Genomic DNA, 18,136 nt, shown 5'->3' with positions numbered 1-18,136 from the left:
TCAAGCACATTAAAGTGATCAAGCACATTACATTAAAGTGATCAAGCAAATTACATTAAAGTGATCAAACACATTACATTAAAATGATCAAGCACATTACATTAAAGTGATCAAGCACATTAAAGTGATCAAGCACATTACATTAAAGTGATCAAGCACATTACATTAAAGTGATCAAGCAAATTACATTAAAATGATCAAGCAAATTACATTAAAATGATCAAGCACATTAAAGTGATCAAGCACATTACATTAAAGTGATCAAGCACATTATATGAAAGTGATCAAGCACATTACATTAAAGTGATCAAGCAAATTACATTAAAATGATCAAGCAAATTACATTAATGTGATCAAGCACATTACATTAAAGTGATCAAGCACATTACATTAAAGTGATCAAGCACATTAGATTAAAGTGACCAAGCACATTACATTAAAATGATCAAGCAAATTATATTAAAATGATCAAGCAAATTACATTAAAATGATCAAGCACATTACATTAAAGTGATCAAGCACATTAGATTAAAATGACCAAGCACATTGCATTAAAATGACCAAGCAAATTGCATTAATGTGATCAAGCACATAACATTAAAGTGATCAAGCACATTACATTCAAATGATCAAGCACATTACATTAAAGTGATCAAGCAAATTACATTAAAGTGATCAAGCAAATTACCTTAAAATGATCAAGCAAATTACATTAATGTGATCAAGCACATTACATTAAAGTGATCAAGCACTTTACATTAAAATGATCAAACACATTACATTAAAGTGATCAAGCACATTACATTAAAGTGATTAAGCACATTAGATTAAAATGACCAAGCACATTACATTAAAATGATCAAGCAAATTATATTAAAATGATCAAGCAAATTACATTAAAACGACCAAGCAAATTACATTAATGTGATCAAGCACATAACACTAAAGTGATCAAGCACATTACATTCAAATGATCAAGCACCTTACATTAAAGTGATCAAGCAAATTACATTAAAGTGATCAAGCACATTAAAGTGATCAAGCACATTACATTAAAGTGATCAAGCAAATTACATTAAAGTGATCAAGCACATTAAAGTGATCAAGCACATTACATTAAAGTGATCAAACAAATTACATTAAAGTGTTCAAGCACATTATGTTAATGTGATCAAGCACATTACATATCATTTTGTTAGTCTGTGTTAAGACTTGGCAGACATTATTGACATCAAAAGAACATGTACATGTCATTCTGTAAGTCTGTGTTTAGACTTGGCAGACATTATTGACATCAAAAGAACATGTATATGTCATTCTGTAAGTCTGTGTTTAGACTTGGCAGACATTATTGACAACAAGAGAACATGTGCATGTCATTCTGTAAGTCTGTGTTTAGACTTGGCAGACATTATTGACATCAAGAGAACATGTACATGTCATTCTGTAAGCCTGTGTTTATGCTTGGCAGACATTATTGACATCAAGAGAACATGTACATATCATTCTGTAAGTCTGTGTTTATACTTGGCAGACATTATTGACACCAAGGGAACATGTACATATCATTCTGTAGGTCTGTGTTTAGACTTGGCAGACATTATTGACATCGAGAGAACATGTACATATCATTCTGTACAGTCTGAGTTTAAACTCGGCAGACATTATTGACATCAAGAGAACATGTACACGTTATTCTGTTAAGTCATAATATTTTAAGAGTGTAATCATGGTGAAGGTTAATACTCGTGTCAAGGAAAATAAGGTCACGGTGATTAACCTTTCAAGCTGCATGAACTTTGCTGGGTATGTGGATCTTGTCTTGGCATGACTGTCAGGATGTGACATTCTGCATAATTCCTGTTGGTATTTATAGTACATGCCAGATATAATAATTCTTGTGTGGACCATTTGGTCCACAGTTGATGATTTGGGTTTTAAAATATATACCAAATATAATAATTATTGTGCACACCATTTGTCCAGTTCCAGACAAGTTTGTCCTGAAACATGAAACAAGTTATAGACGTTCAGTGAATATGGTGCCCCATACAGATTTACAGAGTTATTTCCCTTTTACATCTTACATTTACAGTTTGCTTTTTCATGACTTTTTAACCACAATCACATTGGTACAATGAAGTTTCAAAAAATTTCACAAAACTGTTGTCTTAATTAAACCATTTCAATAGTGAAGCCCAATCAAATGTGTAGTTTTGTAGAACTGGACTCACTGCAGTCCAAATCAGAAGTGTAATTGTGTAGAACTGTACTTATTGAAGTCTAATCAAATGTGTAGTTGTGCATAACAGGACTTATTGAAACCCAATAAAATACGTAGTTGTGTAGAACAGAACTTATTGAGACCCAATAAAATGTGTAGTTGTGTAGAACAGGGCATACTGAATTTCAATCAGATGTGCGGTTGTATAGAACTGGACATTTTTTCAGTCACTGGTGTATCAGTCGAAGATAATCCAGAGTTATCCAAATTCTCTATAAAAAAACCAACAAACATGTTATCTAATTTAAATTTTTCAGAAGTGAAATGTTTTGTGGTAGGTAATGTTGAACAAAGAACCAAATATACATTAAAATCAGATCAATTCATCTGTCTAGCTTCCTCACCCAAAGCCTTTACCAGTGTGATGGAAGTAATATCAGGTCACATGAGGTCATTATGATGACTGATACAAAATGTTCTCAGTCATGTTTTACTAAGACTGTTGTTTCTCTGTTGCAAAACAGTGATTTTTCTAGAGTCAATCATCTGCCAGTAGAAGCCAAATCTGACTCCTGGGAATTTCATTTCCATAGGACTGAATTTCCTTGAAATAGAGTCATAGTCTGACTCCTGGGAATTTCAGTTCCATAGGAATGAATTTCCTTGAAATAAAGTCATAGTCTGGCTTCTGGGAATCTCAATTCCGTAGGACTGAATTTCCTTGAAATAGAGTCATAGTCTGACTCCTGGAAATTTTGATTCCATAGGACTGAATTTCCTTGAAATAGAGTCATAGTCTGACTCCTGGGAATTTCGATTCGATAGGACTGAATTTCCTTGAAATAGAGTCATAGTCTCTCCTGGGAATTTCAATTCCATAGGACTGAATTTCTTTGAAATAAAGTCAATGTCTGACTCCTGGGAATTTCAGTTCCATAGGACTGAATTTCCTTGAAATAAAGTCCTAGTCTGACTCTTGTGAATTTAAGCTATCCAAACCTTACCTTGGAAATTCCATGGACTTATTGAGGTGATCGCAGATCTGCCAACTCTTATGATTTTGTCGTAAGTCTTACGAAAATAACCTTTCAAATACTGACTTTGGCATGCGAGCAAAAGCTATAGAAAAATGAAAGTTGCCAAAAATCAGGATAATCGGTTCATCCATGTTTGATATGAATCTGGGTTTGAGGGAAAGTGACTTTTAAAAATCCCTGGACTTTTAGTTGTAGAGTATAGATGAAACCTACACACACTCTGTTGCATGAATAACTTGCCATACACCGATACACACACTGTGTTGGATGAATAACATGCCATACACCAATACACACACACTGTTGGACGAATAACATGCCATACACCAATGCACACACTCTGCTGGATGAATAACATGCCATACACCAATACACACACTCTGTTGGATGAATAACACGCCATACACCAATACACACACTCTGTTGGATGAATAACATGCCATACACCAATACACACACTCTGTTGGACGAATAACATGCCATACACCAATGCACACACTGCTGGATGAATAACATGCCATACACCAATACACACTCTGCTGGATGAATAACACGTCATACACCAATACACACACTCTGTTGTTTTATTACTTGAATATCACATTCTATATGCCATCTGGACGAAAGAGGAACATCACAACAAGATTACAGACACAGTAATACCATACACCAGTACTCCTACATAAACAGAATAAACCAACACACATACTATGCTGTTTTATTTGCTTGAATATCTTTATAAAATGTCACTTTCTAGATGCGATCTGGACAAAAGAGAAACACCCCGAATTCCATTACTACAAGGAGATTATTTTACAACTCATGGAAAAGCTGAACATTGTAGCCAGGCCAAGATTGTACAGTCCAGATGTAAAAGAAGTCAAGGTCAGTTAATATATAATATTATTTTGTGAGTTTTTTTGCACCTGAAACTTATTAAAATTATTAAGCAAGCAGTAGTCTTGGAAAGGAATTGTTCAGGACTTATTACAGTTACTGATCAAGCTGCAGTCTTGGAAAGGACTCTTTAGGGATTTATTTATTTTCTTGATCAAGCAGTAGTCTAGGAAAGGATTCTTTAGGGATTTATTAATTGTCTTCATCAATCTGCAGTCTTGAAAAGGACTCTGTTGGGATTTATTAATTTTCTTCATCAAGCTGCAGTCTTGGAAATAACATGATGGGACTTATTAAAGGTTTTGATTAAAAAATGTTCTTGAAGAGAACTGCATTGGGACTTTTTAAATGTATTCATCAATACTCTATCCTAAGTAACTTCAATCTTGGTAAGGATAAGATGTAAGTCATGCATGCAAATAATACACACTTTCAGAGTACTTTTTAAAATAAGTTTTCTGAAGTTCTTATTTAAGAGTTCGTTTAATTTTAAGTTTACAAAATTTCAACTAATTTGTATTTCAGGTGGAGGGTTACTTCCTTGCTCCATGCATGCTACGCCATGCAACACCAAAAGAACTCCTCTCCTTTGGGCCAAATTCTCAGCAAGGAAATACATCAGTTATTTGCTTTGTATTTACGGGGAAGTTCTTACCCTCACCAGTCTTCCACAGGCTTCTTGCTGCCTGTGTGGCACGGTGGCCCATTGCCAGAAAAAAGATGGAGAATCTGATCTTCTGTGGTTGCTGTCTTTTTGACCTTGATCTTCTCCACAGATTGACTGTGTTGTTCAGGGAACACGTCATATTTGCAGGAGTCACAAGAATAGGGACCACAGAGAAGACTTCATCTTCCAAACTATGTATTGAAGTTCGAGAATTCATCACCAGGGCTCTGTCCAGTATCATCGGATGCCTAGGACAGAGTCTGCAATTTGAGTTGTCTATACAGTGCCCCATCTCTGACAGATACAGTGTACACTGCCACATCCCAGTTGCCATCCTTCAGGGGAATGTAGAAGTTCCCTGCCATTTTCATGACAACAGTCATGTGATTATTTCCCATGATGTACTGAAGTTCTGGTTTCAGGAAGAGGTAAGAGCAAATAAGTTCATTTGGAGTTTTCAGTTGTCAAATGCAGACAGACCATGGACTCATTTAAGTTGAATCTGACTTTGCACTCTGATAATTTATTAGAGGAATGCATGTCCCTTAAAATCTCTTGTATCCTAGCACTGTTAGCTATAGGAGTTATGTTAATAGATCTGTATTGTTTTTACATAGCACTGTTAGCTATAGGAGTTCTGTTAATAGATCTGTATTGTTTGTGCATAGCACTGTTAGCTGTAGGAGTTCTGTTAATAGATCTGTATTGTTTTTACTTAGCACTGCTAGCTATAGGAGTTCTGTTAATAGATCTGTATTGTTTTTACATAGCACTGTTAGCTATAGGAGTTCTGTTAATAGATCTGTATTGTTTTTACATAGTACTGTTAGCTATAGGAGTTTTGTTAATAGATCTGTATTGTTTTTCATAGCACTGTTAGCTATAGGAGTTCTGTTAATAGATCTGTATTGTTTTTACATAGCACTGTTATCTATAGGAAATCTATTAATTGATCTACATTGTTTTTACATAGCGCTGTTAGCTATAGGAGTTCTGTTAATAGATCTGCATTGTTTTTACATAGCACTGTTAGCTATAGGAGTTCTGTTAATAGATCTGTATTGTTTTTAGATAGCACTGTTAGCTATAGGAGTTCTGTTAATAGATCTGTATTGTTTTTAGATAGCACTGTTAGCTATAGGAGTTCTGTTAATAGATCTGTATTGTTTTTAGATAGCACTGTTAGCTATAGGAGTTCTGTTAATAGATCTGTATTGTTTTTACTTAGCACTGTTAGCTATAGGAGTTCTGTTAATAGATCTGTATTGTTTTTACTTAGCACTGTTAGCTATAGGAGTTCTGTTAAACAGCACTGTTAGCTATAGGAGTTCTGTTAATAGATCTGTATTGTTTTTACTTAGCACTGTTAGCTATAGGAGTTCTGTTAAATAGCACTGTTAGCTATAGGAGTTCTGTTAATAGATCTGTATTGTTTTTACTTAGCACTGTTAGCTATAGGAGTTCTGTTAATAGATCTGTATTGTTTTCACATAGCACTGTTAGCTATAGGAGTTCTGTTAATAGATCTGTATTGTTTTTACTTAGCACTGTTAGCTATAGGAGTTCTGTTAAACAGCACTGTTAGCTATAGGAGTTCTGTTAATAGATCTGTATTGTTTTTACTTAGCACTGTTAGCTATAGGAGTTCTGTTAAATAGCACTGTTAGCTATAGGAGTTCTGTTAATAGATCTGTATTGTTTTTACTTAGCACTGTTAGCTATAGGAGTTCTGTTAATAGATCTGTATTGTTTTTACATAGCACTGTTAGCTATAGGAATTCTGTTAATAGATCTGTATTGTTTTTAACACTTGTGAACAACACGTTTCTTACAGTAAAGCTTACTAAGTGAGAATTTTTAGTTAAATGTTGATATGTTATATATTGATATTTAACTCAGCTGGTCATGGACAAGAAGTTCTTTTTTGATGATATGTTAACCAACACCCCTCATTCATCCATCGTCTGTAGACCATTGTCTGTCTATTCATTAGCACATGCTAATGTTATCTCTACTCCTAAATTATTTGGAGGTTCAAGATGGAACTTTCCACACATATTCATCCCAATGTCTCGTTGGACCTAAATGAAAATGGTGCAGATCAAATATCTGGAAAATCCTATTATCAATTTTTTCTTAAGAGGATTGTCATATCAGTGTCGGTTTTCACTGAAAGACTTTATAATTTCTAGTCCTAAACGCATATGTTGGTGATCTGACATCTTGTATGGCCTTCTTTAAAATCATATCGTCTCTATTCCTGAATTGATGATCATATTATTATATGCATTTTGCTAAAAGACCATAGGTGATGTTTTTTTTGGTCCTGAAGAATACTGGTGCCAATTTGACATGGAATATTTATGCCATGTCAGCCATCTTCAAAATCTTGTTATAGCTACCTCTCCTGAATTGGGTTATATCAATATGGGTTTTAATAAAAGACTTCTTATGATGTCAAGTTGGTCTTAAATGAAAATGGTACTGATCTGATTTCTAATATGGCTGCCATGGTGGTCAGCTTCATAATTATAATATAATTGCTACTCCTACTACTTGGATGGTCAAATCAGCATGGAGTTTTCACTAAAAGACTTCTTATGATGTCTGGCTGGTCTTAAATACACATAATGCCAATCTGACATCAAAAATAGCTGCCAGGACATTCATCTTAAAGATCTTAGTACATATGTACCTGAGCAGAAAGTGAGATTAACATGGGGATTTCAAGATCTTATGATGTCCAGTTGGTTTTAATGAAAATGGTGCCAATCTAATGTTCAGTCTGGCCACCACAGCTGGCACCTTGAAAATTATGTTCTTTCTGCTCCATAATGGACAGTCACATTTTGTAAATAGTTATGTTTACTCATCTACAAATGGATGGCTATATCCTCATGGGATTTTCACCTGTAGACTTCTTTTCAGTCTTAGTTGGTCCTAAATGAAAATGGTACTAGTCATATATTGAATAGGGCTACCATGACTACTGCATTAAATGTCTTGTTGTAATTAGTCTTCCTGAATTTGATGATCATTATGTCATGGGGTTTTCACAATGTCCTATATAAAAATGGTGTCATTAGTCTTCCTGAAGTGATGATCATTATGACATGGGGTTTTGACAATGTCCTAAATAAAAATGGTGTCATTCATACATTAGACTTCCTCAAATGATGATCATTATGACATGGGGTTTTCACAATGTTCTAAATAAAAATGGTGTCATTAGTCTTCCCGAAGTGAAGAGCATGATGACATGGGGCTTTCACAAAGTCCTAATTAAAAATGGTGTAATTCATACATTCAGTATTACTTTGTCCTAATAAACATGTTGCCAAGCTGACATCCATGTGTTCACCAGAGCAGCAAATTTGAAAATGTTTTTGCTGAAGAATATCATAGATGGTTTCAACATGTAACATTTAAAATTAAGAAATAATCTTACATGTACATTCAATTCCTACAGTTTCTCTTGGCCCATAGATCTTTCAAGGGACTCTTGTTACTCTTTAATGTATATGGTAGGTTAGAACACACGCCTTAAAAACTCATCAATAGATCCTTGCACTTCATTTTATGGCAGCGTTAATATAATTTAAAAAGGACCACCAATGAATGTTTTCCCCATGTCAATGTAGTCCTCACATAATGTGACGTATGTTGCTTAATGTGTTACATTTATCCCCTATCAGCTGTGTGAAAACCATTGCAGATTCCTTCCGTCATAATCTCTACAAGTCATTTAGCCTGGATCATCAGTCTTAGAAAACTATGGCAGATTCCTTCCACCATAATCTCTATATTTAGCCTGGATAGTCAGTTTTAGAGAAAATGGCAGATTCCTTCCACCATAACCTCTAAATTTAGCCTGAATCGTCAGTCTTAGAAAAAATGTCATATTCCTAGCACCATAATCTCTACGTTTGGCCTGGATCGTCAGTCTTAGAAGAAAAAAGACAGATTCCTTCCACCATAATCTCTACATTTAGCCTTGATCATCAGTCTTAGAAAAAATGACAGATTCCTTCCACCATAATCTCTATGTTTAGCCTGGATTGTCAGTCTTAGAAAACAAAATGGCAGATTCCTTACACCATAATATCTACATTTAGTCTGGATTGTCAGTCTTTAAAAAAATGGCAGATTCCTTACACCATAATCTTTACATTTATCTTGGATCATCAGTCTTAGAAAACTATGGCAGATTCATTCCACCATAATCTTTACATTTAGCCTGGACCATCAGTCTTAGAAAACAATGGCAGATTCCTTCCACCATAATCTCTACATTTAGCCTGGATCATCAGTCTTAGAAAAAATGGCAGATTCCTTACATCACATTTCTACATTTATCTCATATCATCAAGGGTTGGTAATTCCTGATCCTACATAAGTGAGGGTTGCAATTGTACACATAGTTGCATGTAAACAGCAATGAATGATACATTTTAAAATGTTATTTTCTTTACCTTTCAGGAACAGTCTGCTGATGGATGTAAGTATATATTTTTCTCAGTCTTACACTTTATCCAATCAATGATATATGAGATTCCCATCCATAATTATTTTTTTCTTTTTTAAATTTCAACTGAAGTTTGTTTGTTTTGCTCTTTTCATTTCTTCTGGGTCATATTGTCATAAAGCCAGGTGATGTAACTATCTGGAATTCATGAGTTGACTGTCATCTGACAATCTTGTTATTGCTAGTCATCCTGAACGGTCCTATCACTATTACACTATTAAGGCTTACGCTGCAACAAATTCATCCCATGCTTAAATCTTATGATACGACACATACATCCCATGCTGAAGTCTTATGATACAATACATTCATCTCATGCTTAAGTCTTATGATACAATACATTCATCCCATGCTTAAATCTTTTGATACAATACATTTATCCCATGCCTAAGTCTTATGATACAACACATTAATCCCATGCTTAAGTCTTATGATACAATACATTCATCCCATGCTTAAGTCTTATGATACAATACATTCATCCCATGCTTAAGTCTTATGATACAACACATTCATCCCTTGCTTAAGTCTTATGATACAACACATTCATCCCTTGCTTAAGTCTTATGATACGACACATTCATCCCATGCTTACGTCTTATCATACGACACATTCATCCCATGTTTAAGTCTTATGATACAACACATTCATCCCATGCTTAAGTCTTATGATGCAATACATTCATCCCATGCTAACGTCTTATGATGCAATGCATACATCCCTTACTTAAGTCTTATGATACAACAAATTTATCCCATGCTTAAGTCTTATGATACAATAAATTTATCCTGTGCTCAAGTCTTATGATACAACACATTCATTCCATGCTTAAGTCTTATGATACAACACATTCATCCCATGTTTAAGTCTCATGATACAATAAATTCATTCTATGCCCAAGTCTTATGATACAAGACATTCATCCCTTGCTTAAGATCTATGATACAAAATATTCATTCCATGCTGTAATTCATCATGGATGAAAATGGTTCTGTTTGCACATCCTGCATGTCTACCACCGCACATCCTGCATGTCAGCCACAGCACATCCTGCATGTTTACCACCGCACATCCTGCATGTCAGCCACAGCACATCCTGCATGTCTACCACAGCACATCCTGCATGTACAGCACATCCTGCATGTCAGCCACAGTACATCCTGCATGTCAGCCACAGCACATCCTGCATGTCTACCACCGCACATCCTGCATGTCTACCACAGCACATCCTGCATGTCAGCCACAGCACATCCTGCATGTCAGGTCAGCCACAGCACATCCTATATGTCTACCACAGCACATCCTTCATGTCTACCACAGCACATCCTGCATGTCTACCACAGCACATCATGTATACCTACCACAGTCACATCCTGCATGTCTACCACAGCAGCAGAATTGAAAATCTTGGTAGCACTACTTCTTCTGAATGGATGGTTAGTAAGGACAAATATTTAAGTCTGGTTATTTTCCTGACTTTATTATTCTATTTAAAAATATAATTTTTATCTTTGTTAATGTATACATACATTTTAATAATAGCACTTATTTCTTGTAAAAGAGGATAGTTGTAACACATTCATTTATGTCATTTCTTTTAAGAGGGAATGGTTCTACCATATGCATTATATTATTTCTTGTAAAAGAATACAGTTCTACTTTATGCATTTGTAATGTTTACAGCAAGAGCAGAAAATTATATTTAAATTACCAAATGATTAAACCAGTGACACAATCTATATGTTTAAAATAAAGGAATGGAAAGGACAAATATATGGCTTCATATTCTTTTTTTTCTTTCCATTCCCCGTGGAAAAAACAACACTTGAAATGGGTTGTTTATTCAAGAGAGAATCAACACCATGTTTTGCTTGGTTTGATTAATAACATGACAACGAGGCACATAATTGAATAGACTGTAAATGGATTGGGTACTTAATTAAGCACACCAGTGGATGATGTAATCAATATTGAATGAGGTGGCTTAGAGTAAACTGAAAAAGACTGACATCAGTTGAAATGTCTTAGAGTAATATGAAAAAGACTGCAATCAGTTAGGGAAAACCTTTTCCAGGTTGGGTGTTTTCCTGACTTTATTATTCTGGTGAAAATTCAATTTTTCTTTGTTTTAATAGCAATACATAATAGCAATACATAATAGCAATATGCAATACATAATAGCAATACAGAATATCAATCATTTCATTTAAAAGAGGATTTCTCTACCTGTACCTAATGCTTTTCTAATTTTCATGGGAAGAAATGAAATACACCTTTTACATACAAACTGATTAAACCTTTGAGTAGCTGTTATATGTTAAAAAAGAGAAGTGAAAAGAAAACAATTATAAACTACTCCTAGAATTGGTGTATCTGTGTTTTATAGACTAGTCCCAGAATTATTACATGAATCTGATGGGATGTGTGTGTGTTCTTTAGACTAGTACCAGAATTATACATGAATTTGATGGGATGTATGTGTGTTTTATAGACTAGTCCCAAAATTATACATGAATTTGATGGGATGTGTCTGTGTTCTTTAGACTAGTCCCAGAATTATACATGAATTTGATGGGATGTGTGAGTGTTCCTTAGACTAGTCCCATAATTATACATGAATTTGATGGGATGTGTGTGCGTTCTTTAGACTAGTCCCAGAAATATAAATGAATTTGTTAGGATGTGTGTGTGTTCTTTAGACTAGTCTCATAATTATTCATGAATTTGATGTGATGTGTGTTTGTTCTTTAGACTAGTCCCAGAATTATAAATGAATTTGATGGGATGTGTCTGTGTTCTTTAGACTAGTCCCAGAATTATACATGAATTTGATGGATGTGTGTGTATTTTATAGACTAGTCCCAGAATTATACATGGATTTGATGGGATGTGTGTGTGTTCTTTAGACTAGTCCCAGAATTATACATGAATTTGATGGGATGTGTGTGTGTTTTATAGACTAGTCCCAGAATTATACATGAATTTGATGGGATGTGTGTGGGTTCTTTAGACTAGTCCCAGAATTATACATGAATTGGATGGGATGTGTTTGTGTTCTTTAGACTAGTCCCAGAATTAATACATGAATTTGATGGGATGTGTGAGAGTTCTTTAGACTGGTCCCAGAATTATACATGAATTTGATGGGATGTGTGTGTGTTCTTTAGACTAGTCCCAGAAATATACATGAATTTGATGGGATGTGTGAGTGTTCTTTAGACTAGTCTCATAATTATATATGAATTTGATGGGATGTGTGTCTGTTGTTTAGACTAGTCCCAGAATTATACATGAATTTGATGGGATGTGTCTGTGTTTTTTAGACTAGTCCCAGAATTATACATGAATTTGATGGGATGTGTGAGTGTTCTTTAGACTAGTCCCAGAAGTATACCAGAATTTGATGGGATGTGTGTGTGTTCTTTAGACTAGTCCCAGAAATATAAATGAATTTGATGGGATGTGTGAGTGTTCTTTAGACTAGTCCCAGAATTATACATGAATTTGATGGGATGTGTGAGTGTTCTTTAGACTAGTCCCAGAATTATACATGAATTTGATGGGATGTGTGTGTGTTCTTTAGACTAGTCCCATAAATATACATGAATTTGATGGGATGTGTGTGTGTTCTTTAGACTAGTCTCATAATTATACATGAATTTGATGTGATGTGTGTTTGTTCTTTAGACTAGTCCCAGAATTATAAATGAATTTGATGGGAAGTGTCTGTGTTCTTTAGACTAGTCCCAGAATTATACATGAATTTGATGGGATGTTTGTGTGTTCTTTAGACTAGTTCCAGAATTATACATGGATTTCATTAGATGTGTGTTTTTGCTCTTTAGACTAGTCCCTGAATTATACATGGATTTCATGGGATGTGTTTTTGTGTTCTTTAGTCTATTCCCAGAATTATACATGGATTTCATGGGGGGGGGGGGAATCTTTCAATTTTCATTCTGATCTTAAAACATTTTCTACAGATTTTTGGATCCGATCTAAAATAAACTTTGTTATGCGCTCCAGTGGTTGGTTTATACTGTTTACATCATTGGTTTCATTCAGTTGTCATTATTCAGCAAGGGGGATTCCAGACATAAAGACAGAATTATTGTAAGATAGATCTTTAAATCGAATTTACATGTAAGAAATCTGTGGTTAGATGGCAATGCAATGTGTTTGTTGAAGAAAATACATGATTTAAATTGACAACATTACAACAGTACACATACATGAAGTACCATTCAGCAAATGCAATTAAATTGACAACGTTCCCAGATTGAATTAATATAGTTACATGTGGTTGAAGTAGCAAATGCAGTTAAATTGACAGCATGGCCAGATTGAATTTGTAAATGTTGTCACCTTGCAATTATCATACTTTCGTTTATCGTTAGGTCACCAGTCAGATGTTTATGCAATGTCATATTATGGTTATGTTAGCTCACCAGGTTGTACATGTATGTGATGTTACATTATGGCTATGTTAGCTCACCAGGTTGTACATTTACATGCTATATTATGGTTATGTTAGCTCACAAGGTTGTACATTTACATGATGTTACATTATGGTTATGTTAGGTCATCAGGCTATACATTTACATGATGTTACATTATGGTTATGTTAGGTCACCAGGCGATAAGCATATAACATATTATGGTTCTGTTGCTGACATCATGTATAATTAGGCAGGTGCCATTAATCAGTAGTTGCTATTTTTAGCATATCACAAACTACAACAAGAATGTTACCAAAAGCTGGCAGCATTCTGCCATAAAAGATCTTGCCAATCTGCTATCAAAGGCAGACACTTAAAATATAATTTTACTGAGAGCTCAAAAATGTAATTGGTTTAATTTAATAAAAGCAGTGTACTCTGGCATAAAGGCTTTTTGTACAATTGGTGCTGATGAGTTCACAAGACCTTATGTTCATGTGATTGTATGTCATGGTTCTGTGGCAAGTACTTGCATCTGTCAGGCATCATCTGTGATTTTAGGCATATGCTGTCCATCAGTAATTACTATTTGTAAACCACTTGGGCAATAATAGTCAAAGTTGGCAGCATTTGGCCACAACAAAAGTCATGATAATCTGCTAACAAAGTCTGCCGCATCATTATAAGCATCATATCATTGAAAAGTGCCATATACTATGTGCAATGTTGTAATCTGTAATTTTATTGTCTTGATCAATTGGTCATAGCTTATGGGATGGACAGGTGTCTGTTCTCCATCATCAATTGTCTGATGTCCAACATACTGTTTATCTGTGTTATGTATATTTATTCTGCATTGTTTGCTAGTTCACTTTTTATAACTTTATTATTTAATTATATGCTATTGTAATGTAATTTTGTATATTGGACTTTACATTGTCTAAAATCAAGTTTATTCAAATTTATTATCTTTACTATACTTAACCTGAATTGTTGATTTTTGAAATGTTTTTTATTTTATTCTGTAAAACAACTAATACATATCTAACCTTTCATATATGTTTATGAGTTTATTATCAGGATCATTATCAATATCTGGGTCTGGGTCTAGGTTATTGGATTCCCCAACAATTTCCTGGTGTACCTGACATTGTGCAGGTTATATCTTATAATTTTAGTAACAGACTTTCTAATAATAAGTAACAATTTACTTTGCAAACATTAAGAACTTTCTAGAAGGTTTTTTCCGTTAGGTAATGTTCTTTTTAAAGAAAATGTTAATTGTGACCTGAGGTCAAGTAGATTACTATAATCCTGTCACTGGGAAGATTGTTCATTCGTACTTAAGATCTAGCAGAATCAATTTATATTATTGGTGTGTCCAGAAGTTCCTCTGGGTTGGAATTTGTTTTTTCACACTTTTCTGTTACTTATATTAAGAGCATAGACTCATAACAGACTGTCTGTTTGCACACGTTTGTTATTGCTCTACAGTCCTAGTAGCAGTATTGCCATGAAACGTTACATACACTTTCACCCCAGGGTCGAATAAGTCATAAATGAAAAAACTACTGCTCATACATCCAGTATATCCACTGCAGCAGCCACCTTGATCATTTTGTATCACTACTCTTCCTAAATGGCAGGTCATATCAGCATGGAGTATTCATTTCAAGAATTCTTAGTGTTGTTCTAATGAAAATGTTACTGTAGCTGCCATGAAATTTCAGTGAAGTTTCTGATTCAGTTTTTAACCCACATGGTTTTATTTTTTTAAGGAAATCATTTTCTAGATTTTCCTCACTAGATATCCTCTTCTTTTTAAAAAAATATATACCTTGAATATCTTGTGTATTGTTGTAATCATTTGTTAATTCCCTTTATATTGGTGTGTGACTGATGGTGTAGTTTGTGTTTGACAGTATACAGCTTGGCCTTACACAAGATGTGCACCTCTGTAAAACTTATTGCCTCTAAATTATCATTTACATTTACTGAATTGCAAAGGTAATTTGGCTGTTAAAAATATCTGATAACTTTTTTATGTTTTATACATTTTATAATTCATTGATTGCCACTGTTAAATAAATTTTAGTTACAGTACATGGAATTAGCTTTGATATATGCCAACATTCTCTCATTTTGCAGAGATGCTGTCAGGTGTGAAATTACTTGAATTGTATACAATCTTTGTGCATATAAGTTCAAAAGTCGTGCATACAAAACATAGTCTATCCATTTTGATTTAAATTTTAGCCCTTAAAGTACTTGTTGTGACATAAGTTGTGCTGCCTGTCTCATTGTTCTGTCTTCGTAAGGTACACATATGTTTACACTGCTGGATATGTCAGCTTGGCATATCCATATTGGCCATAAGGGTAGACTGGCTCCTTGTATCTACTGTACTAATTATAATGTTAGTGCACAGCACATATCTTTGTCTAATTGATGCTGATTGTGAGACAGACAGGAATTGTCAGAAGATGAAGAAAAATGGTCTGTTCTCAGTTGCATGCCAGACTCAGAGTTAGCGTTAAGGGAATGGTCTGTACTCAGATGCATGCTAGACTCAGATTTAGCACTAAGGGAATGGTCTGTACTCTGTTGCATGCCAGATTCAGATTTAGCATTAAGGGAACAATTGTCAGCAATTTTTTCTTCCTTGTCACTCAGCCATGGATCTTGCAATTGCATTAGACAGTCCATTGATGCTATTGAAGGCTGCCTTCTTACCTGATTACATGATAAAGTGCTGTCACAAAAACAGCTTTTGGAGCCTTTCTTATCATTCAATAGTCTCTGCATGCCAGCATCGTTATCATTAAAATGTCTTGATGTTTCTATCTGGTGGAATTGAATTTTGGATAGAGCTGATTACAGATTACCTTTTTTAATCAGATATAAAGAAAAGAAGATTTCAGACACCATCTGTTACACTGTTACAGAAGGTAAATCATGATTCTGCAGCCAAAAAATGGCCAATGTTCACACCATCAAGGTAATGAGTGGCTTCAACCTGCTCTCAAGATAAAACAACATCGCACTTTGGAATTTGCCATACATGTACTAAAATTTGTTACTTCCATTGCACTGGGGTACAGGGACAAAAATTATTTTAAATTAATATATATTAACAATTTATATGAAGAAATGGTCTTATCCTAAATTTCTGGAAATTCTTTAGTCAAACGTTAGTCCAGTGAAGAAGTCTTGTGTCAAATTACATTATTAAACGTCTTATAAAACTGGCCTACAGTGTTTCAAATTCCATTTGATTGACTTTTGATGTGATGCCTTTATTTCCCATATCACTATGTCATCACATGTGACCGATGAAATATGAAGAATGGTACCAGACATCTCAGCATTTTTCTTTATGGGATTTTTAACTTTATTCTTGTTGTATTTTATGCATTAGAAAAATTATTTAAACTATCTTTAAATTGTTATATGCATTATTATTTCCAATTTGCTGCTAAATAAGGTTCCAATATTGAAAGGGTAAAAATTCTTCAAAATTTTTACCTTATTCAAAAATGCATGTTAGATTGCTAGCTGTATTGACAATGACAATAAAACCTATAATGCTTTCTGCTTTCAGGCTGGAAACAAGGAACATTAAAGCCAAAGGTGGAAGGTAATTACTTGTTTTCAAACACAAGAGTATTTCAAATATCAGTAAACAGCCCCAAACACTACACATTGTTTTTACAAAATGAACAAGGTAAATTAATTTGGAGTATGTGTATGTGGTGGTGTTCATGGATTTAAATTATTAAAGCCATTTTAGAAAACTTTTATTGCCTCTGCTTTAGGCAGGAAAAGGAATTTTTGGGATAATAGTTGCCTCCATCAAATTATTTAGAATTCCATTGATTCAGCCTTCATACTACATTATTAAGTGGAAGGATACCCAATTCATGAAGTTATTAAAGTTCCATATCCTTACAAACAAATCACATGAATTGGAAAGGACACAACCAGAAGGTAATGTTGCTGTTTCTGACTTAGATTGTACTAAATAATATATCTGACAAATCAGAATTTTTTTTTTTTATTTCGAATAATTCACTTTGCACTATATGTGATTAATGTTAGGCAAGAAAAATAAAAATCTTAATTTTTCCTTATACTATGACACTTTATAAGTTTGTGTTCTTTAGCAACATCTGTCCATCCTGTGTCTGTCTTTCTGGTGTCTGTCCATCCAATGTCTGTCCTTCCGGTGTCTGTCCTTCTAAAGTCTATCTTCCCAATGTCTGATCTTCCTAATATCTGTCCTTCCAGTGTCTGTCCTTCCAATGTATATCTTCCGAATGTCTGTTCTTCCAATATCTTTCCTTCAA

The 18,136-nt window shown here is 34.3% G+C and overlaps 1 protein-coding gene across 1 annotated transcript in view; it reads left to right on the top strand.

Annotated features, from left to right (window-relative positions):
* The window catches only part of LOC149789596 (uncharacterized), an 83,075-nt gene extending 65,644 nt beyond the window's left edge, over window positions 1-17,431 (top strand). Inside the window, exons 7-11 of the mRNA XM_089973070.1 lie at window positions 4,019-4,146; window positions 4,684-5,253; window positions 9,305-9,323; window positions 16,689-16,788; window positions 17,392-17,431. Of these exons, the coding sequence (XP_089829196.1) occupies window positions 4,019-4,146; window positions 4,684-5,253; window positions 9,305-9,323; window positions 16,689-16,788; window positions 17,392-17,431 (857 nt within the window). The remainder of the gene's footprint in view (window positions 1-4,018; window positions 4,147-4,683; window positions 5,254-9,304; window positions 9,324-16,688; window positions 16,789-17,391) is intronic.
* Window positions 17,432-18,136: the final 705 nt, after the last annotated feature.

The sequence above is a fragment of the Sinohyriopsis cumingii genome, chromosome 10 (genome assembly GCF_028554795.1).
Source record: "Sinohyriopsis cumingii isolate HCF-2022 chromosome 10, ASM2855479v2, whole genome shotgun sequence".
NCBI lineage: Eukaryota > Metazoa > Mollusca > Bivalvia > Unionida > Unionidae > Sinohyriopsis > Sinohyriopsis cumingii.
The sequence above is the reverse complement of the archived record's forward strand: the minus strand, read 5'-3'. Positions and strand labels throughout refer to the sequence as shown.